Source organism: Herpailurus yagouaroundi, unplaced genomic scaffold, assembly GCF_014898765.1.
Source record: "Herpailurus yagouaroundi ecotype Mexico unplaced genomic scaffold, PumYag 428, whole genome shotgun sequence".
NCBI classification, from domain to species: Eukaryota; Metazoa; Chordata; class Mammalia; order Carnivora; family Felidae; genus Herpailurus; species Herpailurus yagouaroundi.
Genome location: NW_024412645.1, coordinates 3,710,114 through 3,726,851, shown reverse-complemented (window position 1 = coordinate 3,726,851; position 16,738 = coordinate 3,710,114). Strand labels below are relative to the sequence as shown.

Below are 16,738 nucleotides of genomic sequence, written 5' to 3'. Positions count from 1 at the left end.
TGGGCACCATCATCTGGAGTCAGCTGCCTGTGGACAAGGTGGAGAAGGCCATTCCAAGCTGAGGGAACAACGTGGGGGAAGGCACAGATGTCAGGGACAGAGACCGGGGTGCCTGGGGCAGTGAGTGTGGGGGGACAAGCATGCCAGGTGAGCCTGTGGCTCTGAGATTGTGCTGTGGGGAGGCCGTGAACCTCCTTAAGCATCAGGCTTGCCCGAACAGGAAGCTCCTCCACCCAGGCTAATTCCTTCCCTGGGGTGATCCGAGGAGGCCCGTCTGCAATCTACATCCTTCCCTCAGAACTTCCCCACTAGTGTCCGGGGCTGGGCTTGGCAGAGCCCCCGCGATCAGCCCGTATGACAGCCCACCTCGCCCCTGGCCGGCTTCAGTGGACAACCAGTGAGATGTCTCTGGCTGGGGCTGGTAGACACATGGACCATCAAGGTGCCTGTTTACTTTGAGGAGGTTTCCTGGGACACACTCTTGGGGCATCTGTTTCTAGGGAGCGCAGATTCTTCAAGAACCAGGACCTGGGCACCCCAGGTCACACAAACCCGCAGAGGACGCCCCATGTTTGAGCCTCAGCTGAGCCACCCTGCCTGGGGCACCTGACTGTGTCCTGTTCTCTCCCAGGCTGTCGAGCCCACCCACACATCATCTATACTTGCTGACTGCTGCCCCTGGAGGCCACGGGAGTGCCGTCTCTCAGCCTCTTACCCCGGTCCCTCGAGAGGCCTGCTGGGTCACAGATGAGCCACCTCTGGAGCAACAGCTCCTGGGCACTGACCCCAGCCAGCCCAGCCTGGGCGGGCACACCTGCACCTGAACACATGGCTTCTTACACAGGTCAGGCAGGAAGCCCCAGAGATCAAGCCTCTGACCTGTGCTTCTATTCAGTGGAAGGCACCTATCCCTAGAGATACCATTTTCAAAGTAAAACCAAAAGCCGAGAAAATAGTTTGTGTTTAAAAAAAACCTGACCAACCTGAAACCACAATTTGAGGTCAAAGTAAATCCTCTCGACCTTCCTTCCCTGAACGAGAGGCATACTGTTGCTCATGCTTGAGCCAGCCACTGCGGGGGGCTCATGTGTCCTCTGCAGGCAGGACCGCCGGCTGCTTTCCTGCTCTGGCACCCCCCCCCCCCCCCCCCCCCCCCCGCCACACCGGGCTGTGCCTGGACAGCAGCAGTGTGTGCTGGTCCCCGCCGGACAGCTGGCCCGGGGGAGGGAATCGGAAGGCGGCACACCAAGGCCAAAAGCGACTGAGCACCCCGTGGACCCCAGGGCCCTCCTGAGGTGCAGGCCCGGGAGGGTCGCAGGCCAGGACCTTGGGGGCAGTGGTGGTGCCCCTGCCACCCTGTGTAGACTGCAACCAACGAGCCCCCCCTTCATGTGCTGCTTCTGTTTTCACCACCACATGTACAGTGACCTCCCACAGCTATTTACTGGGGTACGTTTGCCCAGACATCTGCATAAAGGCCTATTCAATAATTCAAAACAGCCAAGCAGGCGGCTCCTTAGCCCTGAGCCTGGGAACGCTTACCCACAGCAGCAGACCTCCCGGTGGCCTCTGCCCCCTACTGGCCATGGGACTCTGGCAAGCACGTCTTTTCCTTGCTTGTAAAACGAAGGGGTTGGACTAATGTCCTTGTGGGTCTCTTCTAGTCTTAATAATAAATTACAAATCAACTCAGTCTAGGAAACTGCTGAGACGATGGTGGCTTTTCTGGCCCCGGTGCTGACCGACAGGGCCCAGAGCCCAGCAGCCCTCTCTGTGCTCGCCTGGTATGACACCCGTCCCGGGGAGAGGTTCAGAGTCACGGCCAAATGGCAGCGGGTGCCCAGGCTCTGAGCTCCTGATGGCAGTGGGTGGTGGGTGTGAAGGGGCGTGTGGGACGGTACGCCCCTGTCGTCCTCCTTGCAGGCACACCTGCCTCTTCCCTGGTGTGGCCACCATGGTAGAGGAGAGGCCATGGAGTGGGCTGGGGGTCCTCTGGGGTGGGACCTTGGTTACTGAACTGCTTTGCCTTCTGTGGGGCCTTTCAGGCTGGCTGACTTCTCTGTGCCTCAGAAATCTGACTCTAAGACAGAGAAAAATGCTTTCCACTTATCAGAATGGGAGGGCTGACTGAGATGCAGACGATTCCCAGGTGGCAGGAGTGTGAGCCATAGGAGGGGTGCATCCAGGCACCTGCCAGACTGGCCACGTCCACATGTCTCTCTCAGGGTCCTAGGAGGCATGGTTGTTCCTCCTTTACAGATGAGGAACCAAGGCTCCCAGAAGGTAAGAGACCTGTACAAGGACACAGAGCAGGCCAGGGGTCAGGTGGGCCTCCTACCTGGTGGGGGAGGGGTTTGCACACTGAGTGACCTGCCAACCTGCACCTGACCCTGGGGGGGGCGGGCCCCCCCCCCCCCCCCCCCCCTCCTAGGGCGGTGCTGGGCAGCTGACAGTCGGGAGCCTCTCCTGGGGGCTGCTCTGCTTCTCTGGGCTTTTTGGGATCTGCAAGGAGGGGCCAGGCTGCCGGGATTCACGGCGGCACCACCGCGCAGCTCCAGCAGGTGGCACTGGCCCCCTTTCTTCAAGGCCTGTCCGTTTATTGCCAGGGACCCCGTGGGGCTAATTGACAGCCTAACTCTCAGCAGAGAGATTTTCTCACACCACACCGTCTTTATTAGCTCATTCCTCAGATGATTTTTATTAATTTACTCCTGGAGAAATATTCGTTTTCTCCACCGCATGGCTGTCTGCGTGGTGGTGGGAAAAGGAGAGGGAGCGAGCCCAGATCCAGGGAGCAGGGAGGCCGGCAGGCAAGGCGGAAGCTGCCGGGTCTCTGCACGCACAGGATGCAGAGCTGGAGATGATGTGTGAAGCACTACCGGGGAGGGCAGAGGCATTGGGGTGTAGTTTATGTCTCGGGAATGATGACAAACACCAGGCGGCCTGGGCGGCACTCGCCGCTCGTGAATCTCCCTTCAGGGATGAAGAGATCTATTCCCCATGCAGGGCGATTTATAACTGGGATGGGCCTGCAGAAGACCCCGTGAGCTCGGACGCGCTCGGGCTCACACACGCCGACGCAGCCCAGGCTGTGGCCGTGTCTGGGCTGGACGTGTGCCTGCCCGGTGTGAACAAGTCCAGCATGAGGGGAGGCAGTGGGGGGAGGAAGTCCCCATCCAAACCGCGGCGCTGCGTGGGCACCAAGCCAGTCACCCCTCCCGTCAGGGCTCCATTTGAGGAAGGGAGCTAGGTCACTGTGCACACGGCTGAGCGGGCTAGGCATCCCCACCGCACCACACACATCGGTTTCTCGCACTTTCACACCCAAACATGGAGAGCAGAACAAGCAGGTGGAAACAAGGGAGCAGGGGCCCGATCTCGCTCGAGAGAGAGACTAAAATGGGTTCCTGCTCAAGCTTGACAACTCCAGGAACGGCCAGAGCCACCGGGCCTGGAGATTCCGTCCCACTGTCCCTGTGGCACGGAGACAGGAACCAGCGACCCAGAGCTGAGTGCAACCAGAAGCCTTCACTGCGTATGAACAGACGGGCTTTGGCTTTCCCCTACGTGCACTGGGACCCTGAGGCAGGCAGGCCTTCGAGGGCAGACCCTGGCGGACTGTGAACAGGACTCCCTCTGGGGGGGAGGCAAGAGGCCCCGGCAGAGCACAGGGGAGCTGCCAGGAAAGCTGCCATTTCATGAAAAGGCAGAGGGGCAAACCAGGGCAAACCAGCACTGCTGGGGCTCTGGCGCTCAAGTGCCAGGAAAATCCACTGCTCAGTCTCTCAAGCAGCGCGTGCTTACTGGTCACCCAGGGTGACTGCGGACGGGCATCAGTGAAGGGAGGAAGCGTCAATCCCCTGAAGACCGAGCAAGGCCTGAGATGGCCAGAATGTGTGCGTGTGCATAAGTGGCCTTACAGCCTGGCCGCAGGCAGGAGGGCTGAGGCCACCATGGAGCACATTCTCCTTCCCCACCTCCTTCCTGGGCCCCATCCATGTTTCCCACCAGACACTCGGGGCCTTCCCACCTGTCTGTCTGTCCGGATGTAGGGCTGTGGAGTAAGCTGAACCAGGAACACTCACCACAGGGCACACCCAGCCCTGGCATCTTCAGGACCAGCAGGAGGGAGAGGAGGGGAGGAGCAGGAAGGGAAGTAACTGATGGGGGGCATCCTCTGGGGTGGGTGCCCCTCCTCAGTGCGGTCAGGCAACAGGAAGCCTGCAGCCTGGGGGGTGGCCTGTGTGCTCTGGGGAGCCCAAGGCCTAGAGCTGTGTTGATCTCAGGCCCCGAACTTCCGTCTGGAGTGCGCCCTCTCCCCCCACATGGCAGACCCTGCATGGAGCGCCAGTTTCCAGGGACCCTCCGTGAGTGGACGTGGCCTCCTGGTCAGGGCTGTGCAGGGAGCAGGGAGGAGGAGGAGGCTGCTCCCCGTAGCGGGGAGCCTGCTGCAAGTGCGGCCGCATTTTCTCAGCTGTATTTCCTCCTCGGCTCGGTTAAGGGCTCCTTACCCTCTTGGGATGTCTTCATCGCACATTTTCACTTTCTAACGGCCACTTTGGGCAGCTCCCTCTCTGTGCTCACAGCCGCAGGGTAAGTCAGGCGGCCTGTCCTGGGCCCCGGGGGAGTCCCGCCTCTGTTCCTCTCAGGCCCTGAGAGCCCCTCCACCTTGGTCAGTAGGGAATTCCTCACAGCTGAGCACTGCTCTTGGGAGAGGCCCCCACCAGACAGTGAGCGGAGCCATGTGGCTCCGTCCTCCCTGCCCTCAGCCCTGCCCAGGATGCTTCAAAATCCCCTCCAGGACTCTGAATGCTGAACTGAGTCTTCTGAGGGATGGGAGCCGGCCCGAGATTTGAATAAGTACCTGGGGTTTAAGGTACTAGTGGAAAAAATTAATTGGCAAATCCATTATATTCAAGTAGCCAGAGATGCCTCAATTCAATTTAAAAAGGACTCTGATACCATTCAGTGACTCCTGCTGAACATCCTCCCATGAAGGGTTGTCTCCTCTGGGAGATGAAGGCTGTCAAATGCATTTTAAGTACTTATTCAATAAGCTGTCGGCACTTTCTGCCTACTCACCTCCTTAATTACCAAGTGGCTGGCTCACCAGGTCTGGCTCCCTCCTCAGGAGAAGAGCAATGAGGCTGGGTGGGCCCAGGCAGGGACCCCGGCTTCCCAGCAATGCTGGCTCCTCTTTAGCTCAAGGACCAGCCTGGGATTCCACGTGGCTTCTCTTCTCTTGCTCTTGGAATGTTGGGTTTGCGGGCAGGTTCACCACCTAGGTGAATGGCTGTGGCACAAAGCTCTACCAAGAGGGCTTGGGCCCACCCTCCCATGGGAGACATGGCCTCTGCCCACTTGGGGTGCTTTGGTGTGGCCATCTGTCCTTTGCCATAACGTGCATGAGGCTCCATGGCCAAACCTGCAGATGGTCGCCTTGGGAAAACTTTATGCCCAGGCCAGGCTTGCACGGGCTTTACCCGCTGACTACAGACAGCGCTTGGGACAGATGGCCCAAGCCAGGCAGTCAGTGGGGGACAGCTTTATCGTGTACTCTGGGATGGAGAGAAAAAAAGATGATCCTGTGTGTGCTGGCCTGTCCAGCTGATGCGTGTCCCGCAACACAGGAAAACTCTTCTCCAGAGGACCTTGCCCTCATACACAGTTTGTGAGTCAAACCTGTCTGCCTCCCCTGCACCTAACAAGCCTATGAAGTCTCACCTACTAGCTCATAAAGAACCTCCAGGACCATATTAGTATCGTCCAAAGACAGAAAGTGCTACCTCCGGAGGTAGTGAGCTCCCTGTCACTGGAGGAGTTCAAGCAAAGGCAGTGATCATGTGGTAGGGGTGTTAGATGGGTGGTGATCTGGGGACATGAGCATTGTCTCTGGAGACTGACAGATGTGGATCCTAATGCTGCCTCTGTTACTTACTAGCTGCGGGACCTTGGGCAACCAATTTAGCTTCTCTGAGCCTCAGGGCCCTCACCTGTAAAAAGGGGTTGCAATTGTACCCCTCATGGCTGTTGTAGGGATTGACTAAGATAATACATGTAAAGCACTAAGCACAGTGTTGGGAAGTAATCAACAGGCATTCACCACTATCATCATCATCACTATTGTTAGCAGTTAATGTCTGTCTCAATCCTGGCTGGCCTTCCTTCCTTCCTCCCTCCCTTCCTTCTCTCCTTCTTCTACCCATTCTTCCTTCCTCCCTCCCACCCTCCTTCCTCCCTTCCTCCCTCCCTTCCTTCCACAAATAAACAAGTACCTGCACCCACTGAACATAAGGCAGGTGGTGAGGTGCCCCGGGGGATAAAGAGAGAAATCAGATATGATCCAGCCTTGGAGGAGCATGGGGCCTGGGTCGTGACAGGACACGGATATTCATAACTAAAACACAAGGCAAAAGGCGGTGGCTCCTTTCTCGACAGATAGAGTGCCAGGGAATTTCAGAGAAGGAGAAAAGTATTCTAGTTAGGGCAACCCAAGATGGATTTGTGAAAAGGGCTGCTGGAGACAGCACCTCAGGGGAAAGCCTTCCCTGGCCATGTCCCGTGCCCAAGTCAAGGTCCTGAGGTGAGAAGGGGCAGGGCCAGGGTCCCTTTAGGTTAGGACAGAGGGTACTGGAGAATGGAGTGGGAGGTGGGAATGATGGCAAGGCCGGGCCATGAGGACTCAAAGACCAAACCCTGCCACTTCAGTCCCCTGGGGCCCCAAGAGAGAAGGTGATTATTCAGAACATGAGCTCCAGCCAGAGCAGGACAGCGAAGACCAGCGGCCCGCAGGCTGGGTGGGTGGTGAGGGCAGTAGCGGCGGGAGGGCCAAGCCCAGCTCTGCGCTGACAGGGTGGGAGACTTGGGCCACTAACTGCTGAGTGACGGCAACCTTGCCAGCATGCCCCTAGGACTGCATTAAATGGCCATCTCAGGGGGACAGGGAGCCCCCAGGAAGGGTCATGGCAGTGGGAACAGACAGAGGGATGTAGACCATAAATGTTACAGGGTTGACCCGGCAGGTCTTGGCAGTGACTTGCATTTGGGAAGAGAGTTCCCCGGGGGGTGTGCGGGCAGGGGGGTGGCCTAGCGGTTACTGGGAACGTAGGAGGAGCCCCTAGGAAGGCTCAGCCTCAGCACCGCACTGGGCATGGGCTTCAGGCAAAGTTGGAGCAGCACTTCCGTATGAAGCACCTGAGGACTCTGCTAACACCAGACCGTGAGTCGCTAAGTTTGGGTCAGGGTCGGGCCGGGGCCGGGCCAACACTGGCTGGGCTGACCTCTCTGCTTTGGCACACGTTCCATATATAACTTTTATTCCCCTTCCTCTACCTTTACTTTCCCTCTCTCGTGCTGTTCTCCTCCATTTATTTCTCTATGATCTGGTGGCATTTGTATATTTTGGTAAAACTGTCTTAAGTAAGTCCTGGAACAAGAAAGTGAATAAACGAGTGACAAAACATTATTTATAAATTAAATTGTGCCTTATATATTGGTAAGCTTGATCGTTAGGGGCAACCTGCGGGGAATCCTTTTGCATTTTGAATAAACTTGTCACTACCTGGTAGGCATCACTGTACCGTGACTTCTGGTAGAGCATTCCAGATGTCACAGTGGCACCTCACTTGTATCTGTGCCGCCTGCGGAGAAGCACAGACTGGGGCGTGGGGGGCCCATGTGTTAACCTGGCAGATGCCTCGCGGCAGTGGAACTGGACAGGCAGGAGCCTCGAGGAGGGCTGGCTAGCTGTGCCTACCATTCAGTTGGACGCCAGGACAGGGGCTCCTGCTTGAGGCCCGGTGACGAGACCCACCTCTGCAACAGCTGTTGGCAGGAAGGCCTCTGGGCAGGGGGAGACACAGAGGGGCTGGCCCAGCTCAGAGTTGGGGAGAACGCTCAGCCCCCTTGTTGGTGCCAGCAAGAGAGCAGAATAGAGTCCTGGCCCAGAGTCACGGGGCCACCACCAAAGAGCAGAGGGGCAGGGCTGGCGGGACACCAGCCAGAAGCTGCGAGTTTGGAACCTCGAGGCTCAAGGTCAGGGCTGTGGCTACAATAGACATTTCACTGGGTCTGCATCGTTTATTCAGTCTTTCTGGTATTTGGGGGACAGAGAGAGGCTGTAAGGGAAGGAAGCATCAAGCTATCCAGTCAGGTTCTGGGGTGGAGAGTCAGTTCACCACCCCCCACCCCAACCGCCATGCACACACACACAAAATGGGCCTTTGGTGCCACAGGAACCTCAGACCCAGGTGGGGAGAGAAAGAAACTGGTTACTACACAGCAGATCTGTCTTTCTATCACCACACTGATGGCATCCTCCTGACAACTCCCACTGTCATCGCCATTTTCCAGATAAAAGGCTCAAGGTCACGCACTAATAAAAGTTCCCAAATCCAGGTCTGCCTAGCCCCAGAGCCCTAAGTCCCCTCCCCCATCCCTCACTCTGCTGCACCACAGAAAAATGCCCAGGCGTATGGAACACAGGCATAACCAGAACACCGTCTGTACGGGGCCTCCCAGTCTGCTGCAGACCGTTGTGGCATTGCTGCGGCCTGCTTCGGGGAGGTGCCAGAGGCAGGTGTGATATGGATGCTTATAAAGAACTGTAAGCACATGTCCATGCAGACCCATGCATGACACAGATGCAGAGAAACATGGGTTTGTGCACTCTCCGGTGTACTGACTGGGCTGACCTTGCAGAGTCAGCTTTATTCCTCTCCAGTCCCTGCTCTTCCCCAGGCCTCTAGGAATCTGGGGCAGAAGTGGTCCCCAGCCTCTTGTCCAGTACACATCTCATCCCATCTCACCTCCCCCGCAGACCAGGCTTTTGCTCATGAAGTTGAAGGGCAGGGCAGGCTCTGGAGCCCTCCTCCCTCCTCACTGCCAAGGCCTGACTCTCTGGGGTTGAGGGCGGGGGTGGGGGAGGAATCAAGTGCTGTTGATGCCCCTCCAGGTGACTCCCTGTCCCCAACATGGGGCAGTCAGATCGGGGGGGGAGGGGGGACAGTCCCCCAGTACTGCCCCAGGCTACACAGCCCGTGACTCATTGCTGAGGTCCTCTGCCCAACCAACAGGCAGCCCCTCAGTGGCCGAGTCCACATGATATACCTATTGGAAAAGGCCTGTGCCAGAGCCACACTAGATATGGCCGTGCAGACCACACTATGGCCTGCCCACTCTTGCCGGGGCCTTCCTTTAGGCTCTCCTCTTCCTGCCCGGACAGTCACAGGGGGCTGGTTTCTATGGGATGGTGACACCTCTCCTCTTCTTTACAGGAACCCAGCCTTTGTGAGGGACTCTCTTGGGGCACTCTGACCAGGCCCAGGACCCTCACTTGCCAATTCCCCTACCTGTCTTCTTTTAGAGGCAGTGGGTGTGTGGCTAGGGTGCTGGCTAGAGGTTGCAGAGACCTGAGGGAGGGCCCTGGCGCCTTGTGGCACCTATCTCTAGAATGAGGACACTTAACACTTCTTTGTCCACTGTTTAGGCTCTAGCCACTCATCTCTGGACAACAGGGAAGCCCCTTGGCACACCGTGTCACACACAGCCATACATGTGGAAAAGTAAAGACATATGGTGCACACTATACCAATGGTAGCAACAGAAAGGAGGACATTCCTCTCTGGGAGACCTGTCCTCACTGATCCTGGATGGGTGCACCTTCAATGCCAAGGCACTGCCCTTGGACCTTGAATCCATTATGCAGTCGAAAGCTGTCCAATTCTTCCTCCGCTTTCCTGTAGCAATTGTGATCCGACTGCTCCCAGGTTCGGCCCCACATATGTGTGTGCGTGTATGTGCACATACACGTGTATACACGCGCATGCACACACACTCCTCATACACACATACCCCCCGCCACACGCACACGGGCACTGGCCTTCCAGTCTTCAGCATAAGTTCCAGAACACTCTGCAGGATAAGGGGCAGCCTCTCTGAGGCCTGCAGCTCCGTCGTGTGGGCCTGCACCAGGGTCAGGGTGCTAAACAAGAGAAGAGTCCTCCTTTTTTCTCACTCCCTGCCCTGCGCTCAAGCAGTGTTTTCTACCAAAGTGCACAGGCAACAAGAAAAACAGTGGGTATGGAGACCTCAAACTCAAAGACAGGACAAAGAGCCAGTCCTGGGGAGGCAAGAGAGAAGACTCCGATGCCAGGTCTCACGTGACTTGCACCAGCCGTGGCAGCCTCGTTGCCAAACCAGGCCAGCAAACCATCCCGGAACAAAAAGGCCAAAGAGCCCACGAATCACCGAGCCGGAGAGCCCCAGGGAGGGGAGCTGTTGCTGCCCCAGTGCACAAGGCCCCACACACATGGCTGCCTCCATTTCACCTCTGGGGGGTCCGGGGGGGGGGGGCGCGGCCAGAGTGGGGAAGGGAGCACTCTGCAAGCCCTTAGTCAGGATCAGGCGTCTGCAGAAAAGCCACTTCTTAGCCGTTTCTGTTCAGAGACAAACCAGCTCACCTCCTCAATGACATTGCTGGACATGGAAGGGGCAGAGAGGAAGGCCTGGGACCCCAGGGCAGGGCACACGGCAGCCGTCGAGGTGCAAGGAATGTGTGGGGGGGTGCAGGCTGGCAGAGCAGCTGGGAGGAGTGACCTGAAATCCAGCTTTGGCACTGCTCCTGTGCAGGTCTCCAGCCCCTGGCCCACGTGTGCCCCTCAGCTGTGAAATGCAAGGCTGGACTGGATGCACACAAGGGCCTGCGCTGCTCCAGCTGACAAGGACACCTTGGCCTCTGTGGTCCCTCCCTTAGCTCTGCTCCCCTTGGATGAAAGCCAGAGCCTCCTTCCCGGGTGCATCGGGGGGGGGGGGCGCGGCAGAGGGGACCTGGCATGGCAAACTGTCCTAGGCCTCATGGGCTTGCTGCGTGGAAGCTGAACAAACACAGGCTGTCTCCCTCATGCAATCTGCCCTCAGAAACCTCTAGGAGGTGAGGATCGGAAGTATCTGTGGATGCTGCTGAGGGAACTAAGCGTAGAGCAGTGGGCAGTGAGGCCCAGGCTCCCCACCCAGCCCAAGGCTGAGATTGCATTGTTTAAATGAACCCACAAATTAATCCATAGTATTGATTGTGCTCATAGGACCCATGTTAGAACAGATCTGAAGGACAAAAACCATTTTCCCAAACGATCAGCTCCATGATCCACAATTCACACCACTTCACACCCAGGGATGATGAACTAGGATCTCAGGTATACCTGGTCTGACCCCTTTCTTAACATATGCCCAAAGCCCCGGACGAGGGGCTCCCGACCGCTGGCAGGCCTGTGATCAGGCTGGCCACGGATGCCTGATGGCCTGCCTTTGGCATTCTCTCACGTGAAAGACATGCGGTGCCATTGGAAGAGGAAGGGGAAGAGGAGGTGAGGCCACACCCCTAGGTGGCCCCCACCTGCTGCACGCAAATCTCATCCCTTCCCAAGTTTATGCCCCCACCTTATCTTAGGAATTCAAGCTTAGCACTGTCCTTCCCACTTTACTCAAAACAGTACAGCCAGCAGGTGTATGGCACTTCCTATGCATTAGGAAGTCTGTCAGTATGTTATTTATACGTTAGCCCCTTTAGTACCCATGTTAAGGGAACCCTTCAAGGTAGAAAGCCTGTCCCCATTCCGGTGATGAGGAAACGGCCTGACAGTGTTCACACAGCTGGCGAGCGGCAAAAGCAGAACCCGAGCCCTTCACACCGTGGTCCCCAACCACAATGGCCACACCTGGCAGTCAAGAGTCACCTGTTTCCCAGGCGGAGACCCTGGCAGAAGGGGACATGAGCCCAGGCCCGGTCCTCTGCCTCCTCCCACCTGGCCATGTCCCTACACAAAACTAAAAGGACGGGGCAATGAACCAGCTTAAAGTTGTGGTCTCCTTCAACCAAGCTGCGAATTCCTACATCCCTGGCCCTTGGCTTCCATCCCATTCAGCAAGCCCCTGGGAAAGTAAACACACATTTGTCACCCCGACAGCACAATAACGGGAGGAAACCAGGGCCTGCAGCAGGAGCGGACAGGGCACACCACAGCCCACAGAGCAGGGCCGCCAGGCAGGGTACAGTCACTTCCCTCCTGCGTTCCAGGCTCGACCTGCTGCCCTTTAAAGTCAAGGCTGTGGCAGGGACCCAAGTGTCTGGGATGTCTTTCTGGAAAAGTTTATCTGACTGTGGCTGGGCAACCAAATGAAAACGGGACAGTTGCCCCTCACCGCCCAACTGCCTGCCCCCGTTTATCTGGATGTAGCTTGGTTATTACCCATGATGAAAAGATGGGGGTGTGCGGGTTGGCAGTTTCAAGCCCTATTTGGTCAAGTACTGGAGAGACTGGGTCTCAGGGTGGATGGGTGGGCTGGGGTCTGGACAAGTTCTCCCCCAGGAAGGCTGGCATCCCTGCTCTCCGTGGCTCCCCTCGATCTCCGGCGTCTGGCCCACAGGTTACTGACAAAAGTGGCCCAGAAGTAGGTGGCTCTGCTCTGTGTGGCTTCTGCCTGCTGTTCGGGCGGCCGGGTGGCTCTCTGCTACGTGAAGAGGGGCCTCCCATCCCACACAAACGCAGATTCTCACATCTAGCCTGTCACTGTTTCCTCGCTCGACCCAGAGGTGCTGCTGTGGCCCCGAGGCCCTGACGAGCACGGGGCTGTGGAAACTCATTGGAAACTCATGACACGGGCCAGAAGCCCAAACGGCCGGAAGGAGCGTCAGTGTGATCCTGCAACCGGCCTGGGGGACAGAGCCCGCACGCACCTGTTAAAGAGGTTATTGCGGCGAACCATCCGCAGAAAGCCAGTGGGGTCGGTAACCGAGTTGAGCTTGTTGTTCATCTCTTCAAACTGCTGGTCCGTGAGGTCTCCGGCTTCGCTCTCTGTCTCACTGCTGGCACAGGGCCTGCAAGGGAAATCGCGGGGTCAGCCAATCGGAGAAAGACGCACTCAGCTGTGGAAGTCTGCTCGAGGGCCCGTGCCACTTCCCTGCCCCGCGCAGGCCTGGTACTCAGGGCCTCCCTGAGGCGGCATCGCCCCGTGCCCCCTCGGTGTCCCTGTGGCCCTCTTCCCTCCTCCATCTAGGGCTTCTCGAGATGCACTGTGGCTGGTCGTTGCTGGCTGTCGCCCCAACTTGGCTGTGAGCTCTATCGACAGTAGATGCTGTGCCTGAACCAGTGTCGCGCTCCCGGCATCCAACAGACACCCAAAAGTGCTCAACAGCTGGAGCAGAGCCCGGGTGGGTGTGGCGGTGTGCAAACTCCCCAACCCACGTTCCAGTCAAGCCCATTCCAGAAACGGTAACTGAGAGCCTCACGTGCGCCAGGCACCATGCCGGGCCTACGGGACACGCGGCCTGAAAAGGCAATTTCCCCGCAAGGAGACGGATACACGTACAAGTGGCTATAATGCCAGGCAGAGCGGGCACTGTTTGAAATGGAGGCTTGAGAAGCGTTGCTGGTTGGGGCCCATTTGGCAAGCTCACCATGAGGAGACTACAATTTTCAAATTAATAAATTCATATTTCCCCTGTGACAGACTGCAATAGAACATCTACAATGGGTTTTAAATAAACAGAAATACACAGGAGTGCCTCGATTCATCAGCACGATTAAAATGACAAAAGGCTTATGAACTGTAAACGCTGAGTACTTGTGGCCCAACGTGACCCAGAAAGTGGGCGAAGGAGCGAGTGCATCTGAGGCAGCGCTGCCCATCTGGGGCCCGTCCCCCTCACACCTCACAGGTGTAGCCACACCTCATAGGGCCTTGAGGCCGATACAGCAGCCCTGCCTGCCCGCCTTAGCATAAGAGTCACACTCAGACTTTGTGCTGCCCAGACAATGACTCTGTTTGAGGTCTCCTGCTGACTAAGAACCAGGGTGGAAGAGAGGAGGGCATCAGGGCCCTGGAGGAAGAAGACAGCCGCCAGGCACAAACCTCTCAATACTGCAGAAGTGGGGCCTAGAGAGGGATGGGCATCCCGGCATCCAGAGGGAACAGGCTCTGCACATCAACACGTGGGTTTAAGGTGAACTTGACCTGCTTAAAACAGGCTGGTGAACCTGTGACATCAGAATGTCATGACAGGAAGGGCAATGAGCCCCTCACTGGGTCGTTATGGAGCCACACAGTGTGAGAAGCTGCCCGAAAAGCCTGAATGCTCTGTGTGAATGTTAAGCCTGGTGTGATGGGCCAACTTGACTGGGTCCCCCCGGGATGACTCTGGATGTATCTGTGGGGGTGTTTCTGGATGAGGTTGACATCTGAATCTGAAGACTGAGGAAAGCAAACTGCCCTGGCCACCGTGTGGGAGCCCCGTCCAATCCGCTGAGGGCCTGAACAGAACACAGAGGCTGAGTAAGAGAGAATTCCATCTCTCCCTGACTGTCTTCAAGCTGGGCCATTAGTCTTCTCCTGCCTTCAGACCTGGACTCAGACTGGAACTTACTCCATTGGCTCTCCTGAGTCCCTAGCTTGCTGATGGCAGATCTTGGGACTTCTCGGCCTTCTTTACCATGTGAGCCAATTTCTTGAGTGTGTGTGTGTGTGTGTGTGTGTGTGTGTGTGTGTGTTGCCCCATTCGTTCCATTTCTCTGGAGAACCCACACTAACAGCCGGTAATTAGGCACCAGAGCCCCGATTCAGCCATGTTCCTTACAGAAGGTCGTGCAAAGGCCTGGTCCCTGGGAAAGGTTCCCAAGGACTGAAGCCCTAAAGGTGTCAAAAGTGGAGCAGTCTTCAAAGACAGCACAGAGGTATGCTTTGCGGGCCAGCTACTCGGCTTCACCCCAGAACCATGCCAACAGCTGGTACAGCCATTAGCCCGCTTTCCTTCCGGGTGCACACTATCTGGACAGCACTTCAAAGCCAGCACAGGGCCTGGCATGCAATGAGTATGCAACAAGAAACTGGTGAATGAATGAATGGCGTAAGCCAGAGAGCACTTTTTAATATGCAAAGTATTTTCCATTTTATTGTCTGTGACATGGCTCTTCTTGTCTCCAACTTACTTCTGAGGAGACTGAGTTCAGAGAAGCCAAGGAACTTGGCCAAGGAGCCCCAAGTGGTAGAGCCAGGCGTGAACCCAGGTCTTAGGTGTCACCTTCCCCACTCATCCTCTCCCCTCTAAGGCTCCAGGCCTGTCACTCCCAGCTGGCGTTTGGCTAGGTGGGGGCAGGGGTGAATATGGGAAGCAAGAGAAGGCAGGAACCATCTGAGCACCTAAACAAATCACCCTGGCTTCCACCCTGCTGGAGAGCAGGGAGTGAGGTTTAATTCCTCTCTCCGCCCACGGGCAGCAGCTGAACAGGCGAGCAGCTGAAGGTTTGAAATGCTCCCTTGGGGGCCAAGGGCCCTTCGCAGAGACCCTGGTAAATATCACTCAACAAGCTCCTCTGTCCAGGGACACATTCATCATCTGAATGCGACTGCCTGCTTGGAGCTGAGAAATCTGCTTGTCATTCGGTGCTTTGCAAAAGGGAGAAGAATTGGCCGGAACCAGTATCAGCCTCCATTATCTTGCAGTTCCACTCTTGCTGTCAGCCGCAGACAGAGCCCTCAGAATCTCATGCTTAATGGGGTTGTTTCCTATTTTCTGACCCTTCAGAGTATTAACACCGAAGGGAAAAACAAACAGGCGATGTCACAGACAAAGGAATCTTCCATTTACAAAACAAGCCTCGTCTCTACAGCAGGGGTCCCAAGAGTGCCTTCATGTCACAGTCACCACCGCCACCCCCCATCTCTCTGAGAGACCTTCTAGAGATGGCACGTCACCTAGTCCGATTCCACTCACTCTGACTCCACAGATTACTGGGCAGGACCCATGTGCAAGGACTGCAGAGGCTAAACAGAGGAGGGTCACACCACACCTGTCTTCAAGGCACTTATAAGCTCATATGACTAGTGGCTACCAGCTAAGGTGGATTATGAAGGAGCACATGGAGGGTACCAGCCTACGACCAAGACAGGGAGGGCATAAAAGAATCTGCTGCAGCTGAGAGGCATCTTGAAGAATACAACTTTGATAGGTAAAGACTTGGGGGGAGTGCTTCCTGGCACAGAAAGTGGGATGAGCAAAGGTGTGGAGACAAGGTAGTGTGGGGGCTCTTTGGGGCCAAGGAGATAGTCCAGCTGAGCTGGAGCAGAGGGTACGAGTGGGAGAGGAGGAGGAATAAGTGGTGGAGGGCTTAGAACTTGGAAGGCAGTTGAGAACTGTCAGCCCAGGCCTCTGAACATGGGGTGATGGGCTCAGGGCTGCTTTTTTGGGAGACAGTCAACAGGCCCAGAGAGGAGAATGTGGGATAGTTGGGTGGCTATTACCAGCACCCACTCAGAAGCAGCCCTGAAGGCCCAGGGTTAAGCTCACTGAAGCCTGATCAGCCCCGGGAACCCACCAGAAGCCCCATTCTTGGGAGCTACTGTGCTAATAGTACATTAAGGTGCCTGGGCTTCAACAAGCCAGGTGAGGTGAGTTTTCCATAGAGCTCTGGGCTCTGAAATCTTGATAGGAGCTCCTTCTTCTGCTCTAAGCCTCTGTTCCCTGTAGAAACAGACTGTCTGGGCTGGCTCCCCCGACTTTTGTTTCTCTATATTGTCACCAACATGGTTCTGGCTTGTCCTGTGGTTGGGCCAGCCCCGTTAGTCCAGACATATGAACTAGGGTGGCAAGGTTAAACTGACAGGAGAAATGTTACTAGAAAGAGAACTTATTTGCCTGGGCAACTCACGGAAGGGACAAGTAGCAGTTAAAATATGGCGGATGGGC

General features: G+C 56.5%; 1 protein-coding gene across 4 annotated transcripts in view; it reads right to left on the bottom strand.

Annotated features, from left to right (window-relative positions):
- Positions 1-16,738, bottom strand: part of TTC28 (tetratricopeptide repeat domain 28) — a 632,666-nt gene that overhangs the window by 33,528 nt on the left and 582,400 nt on the right. For all 4 annotated transcript variants that reach the window (XM_040463780.1, XM_040463781.1, XM_040463783.1 and 1 more), the window contains one exon: positions 12,734-12,874. In XM_040463780.1, the coding sequence (XP_040319714.1) occupies positions 12,734-12,874 (141 nt within the window). The remainder of the gene's footprint in view (positions 1-12,733; positions 12,875-16,738) is intronic.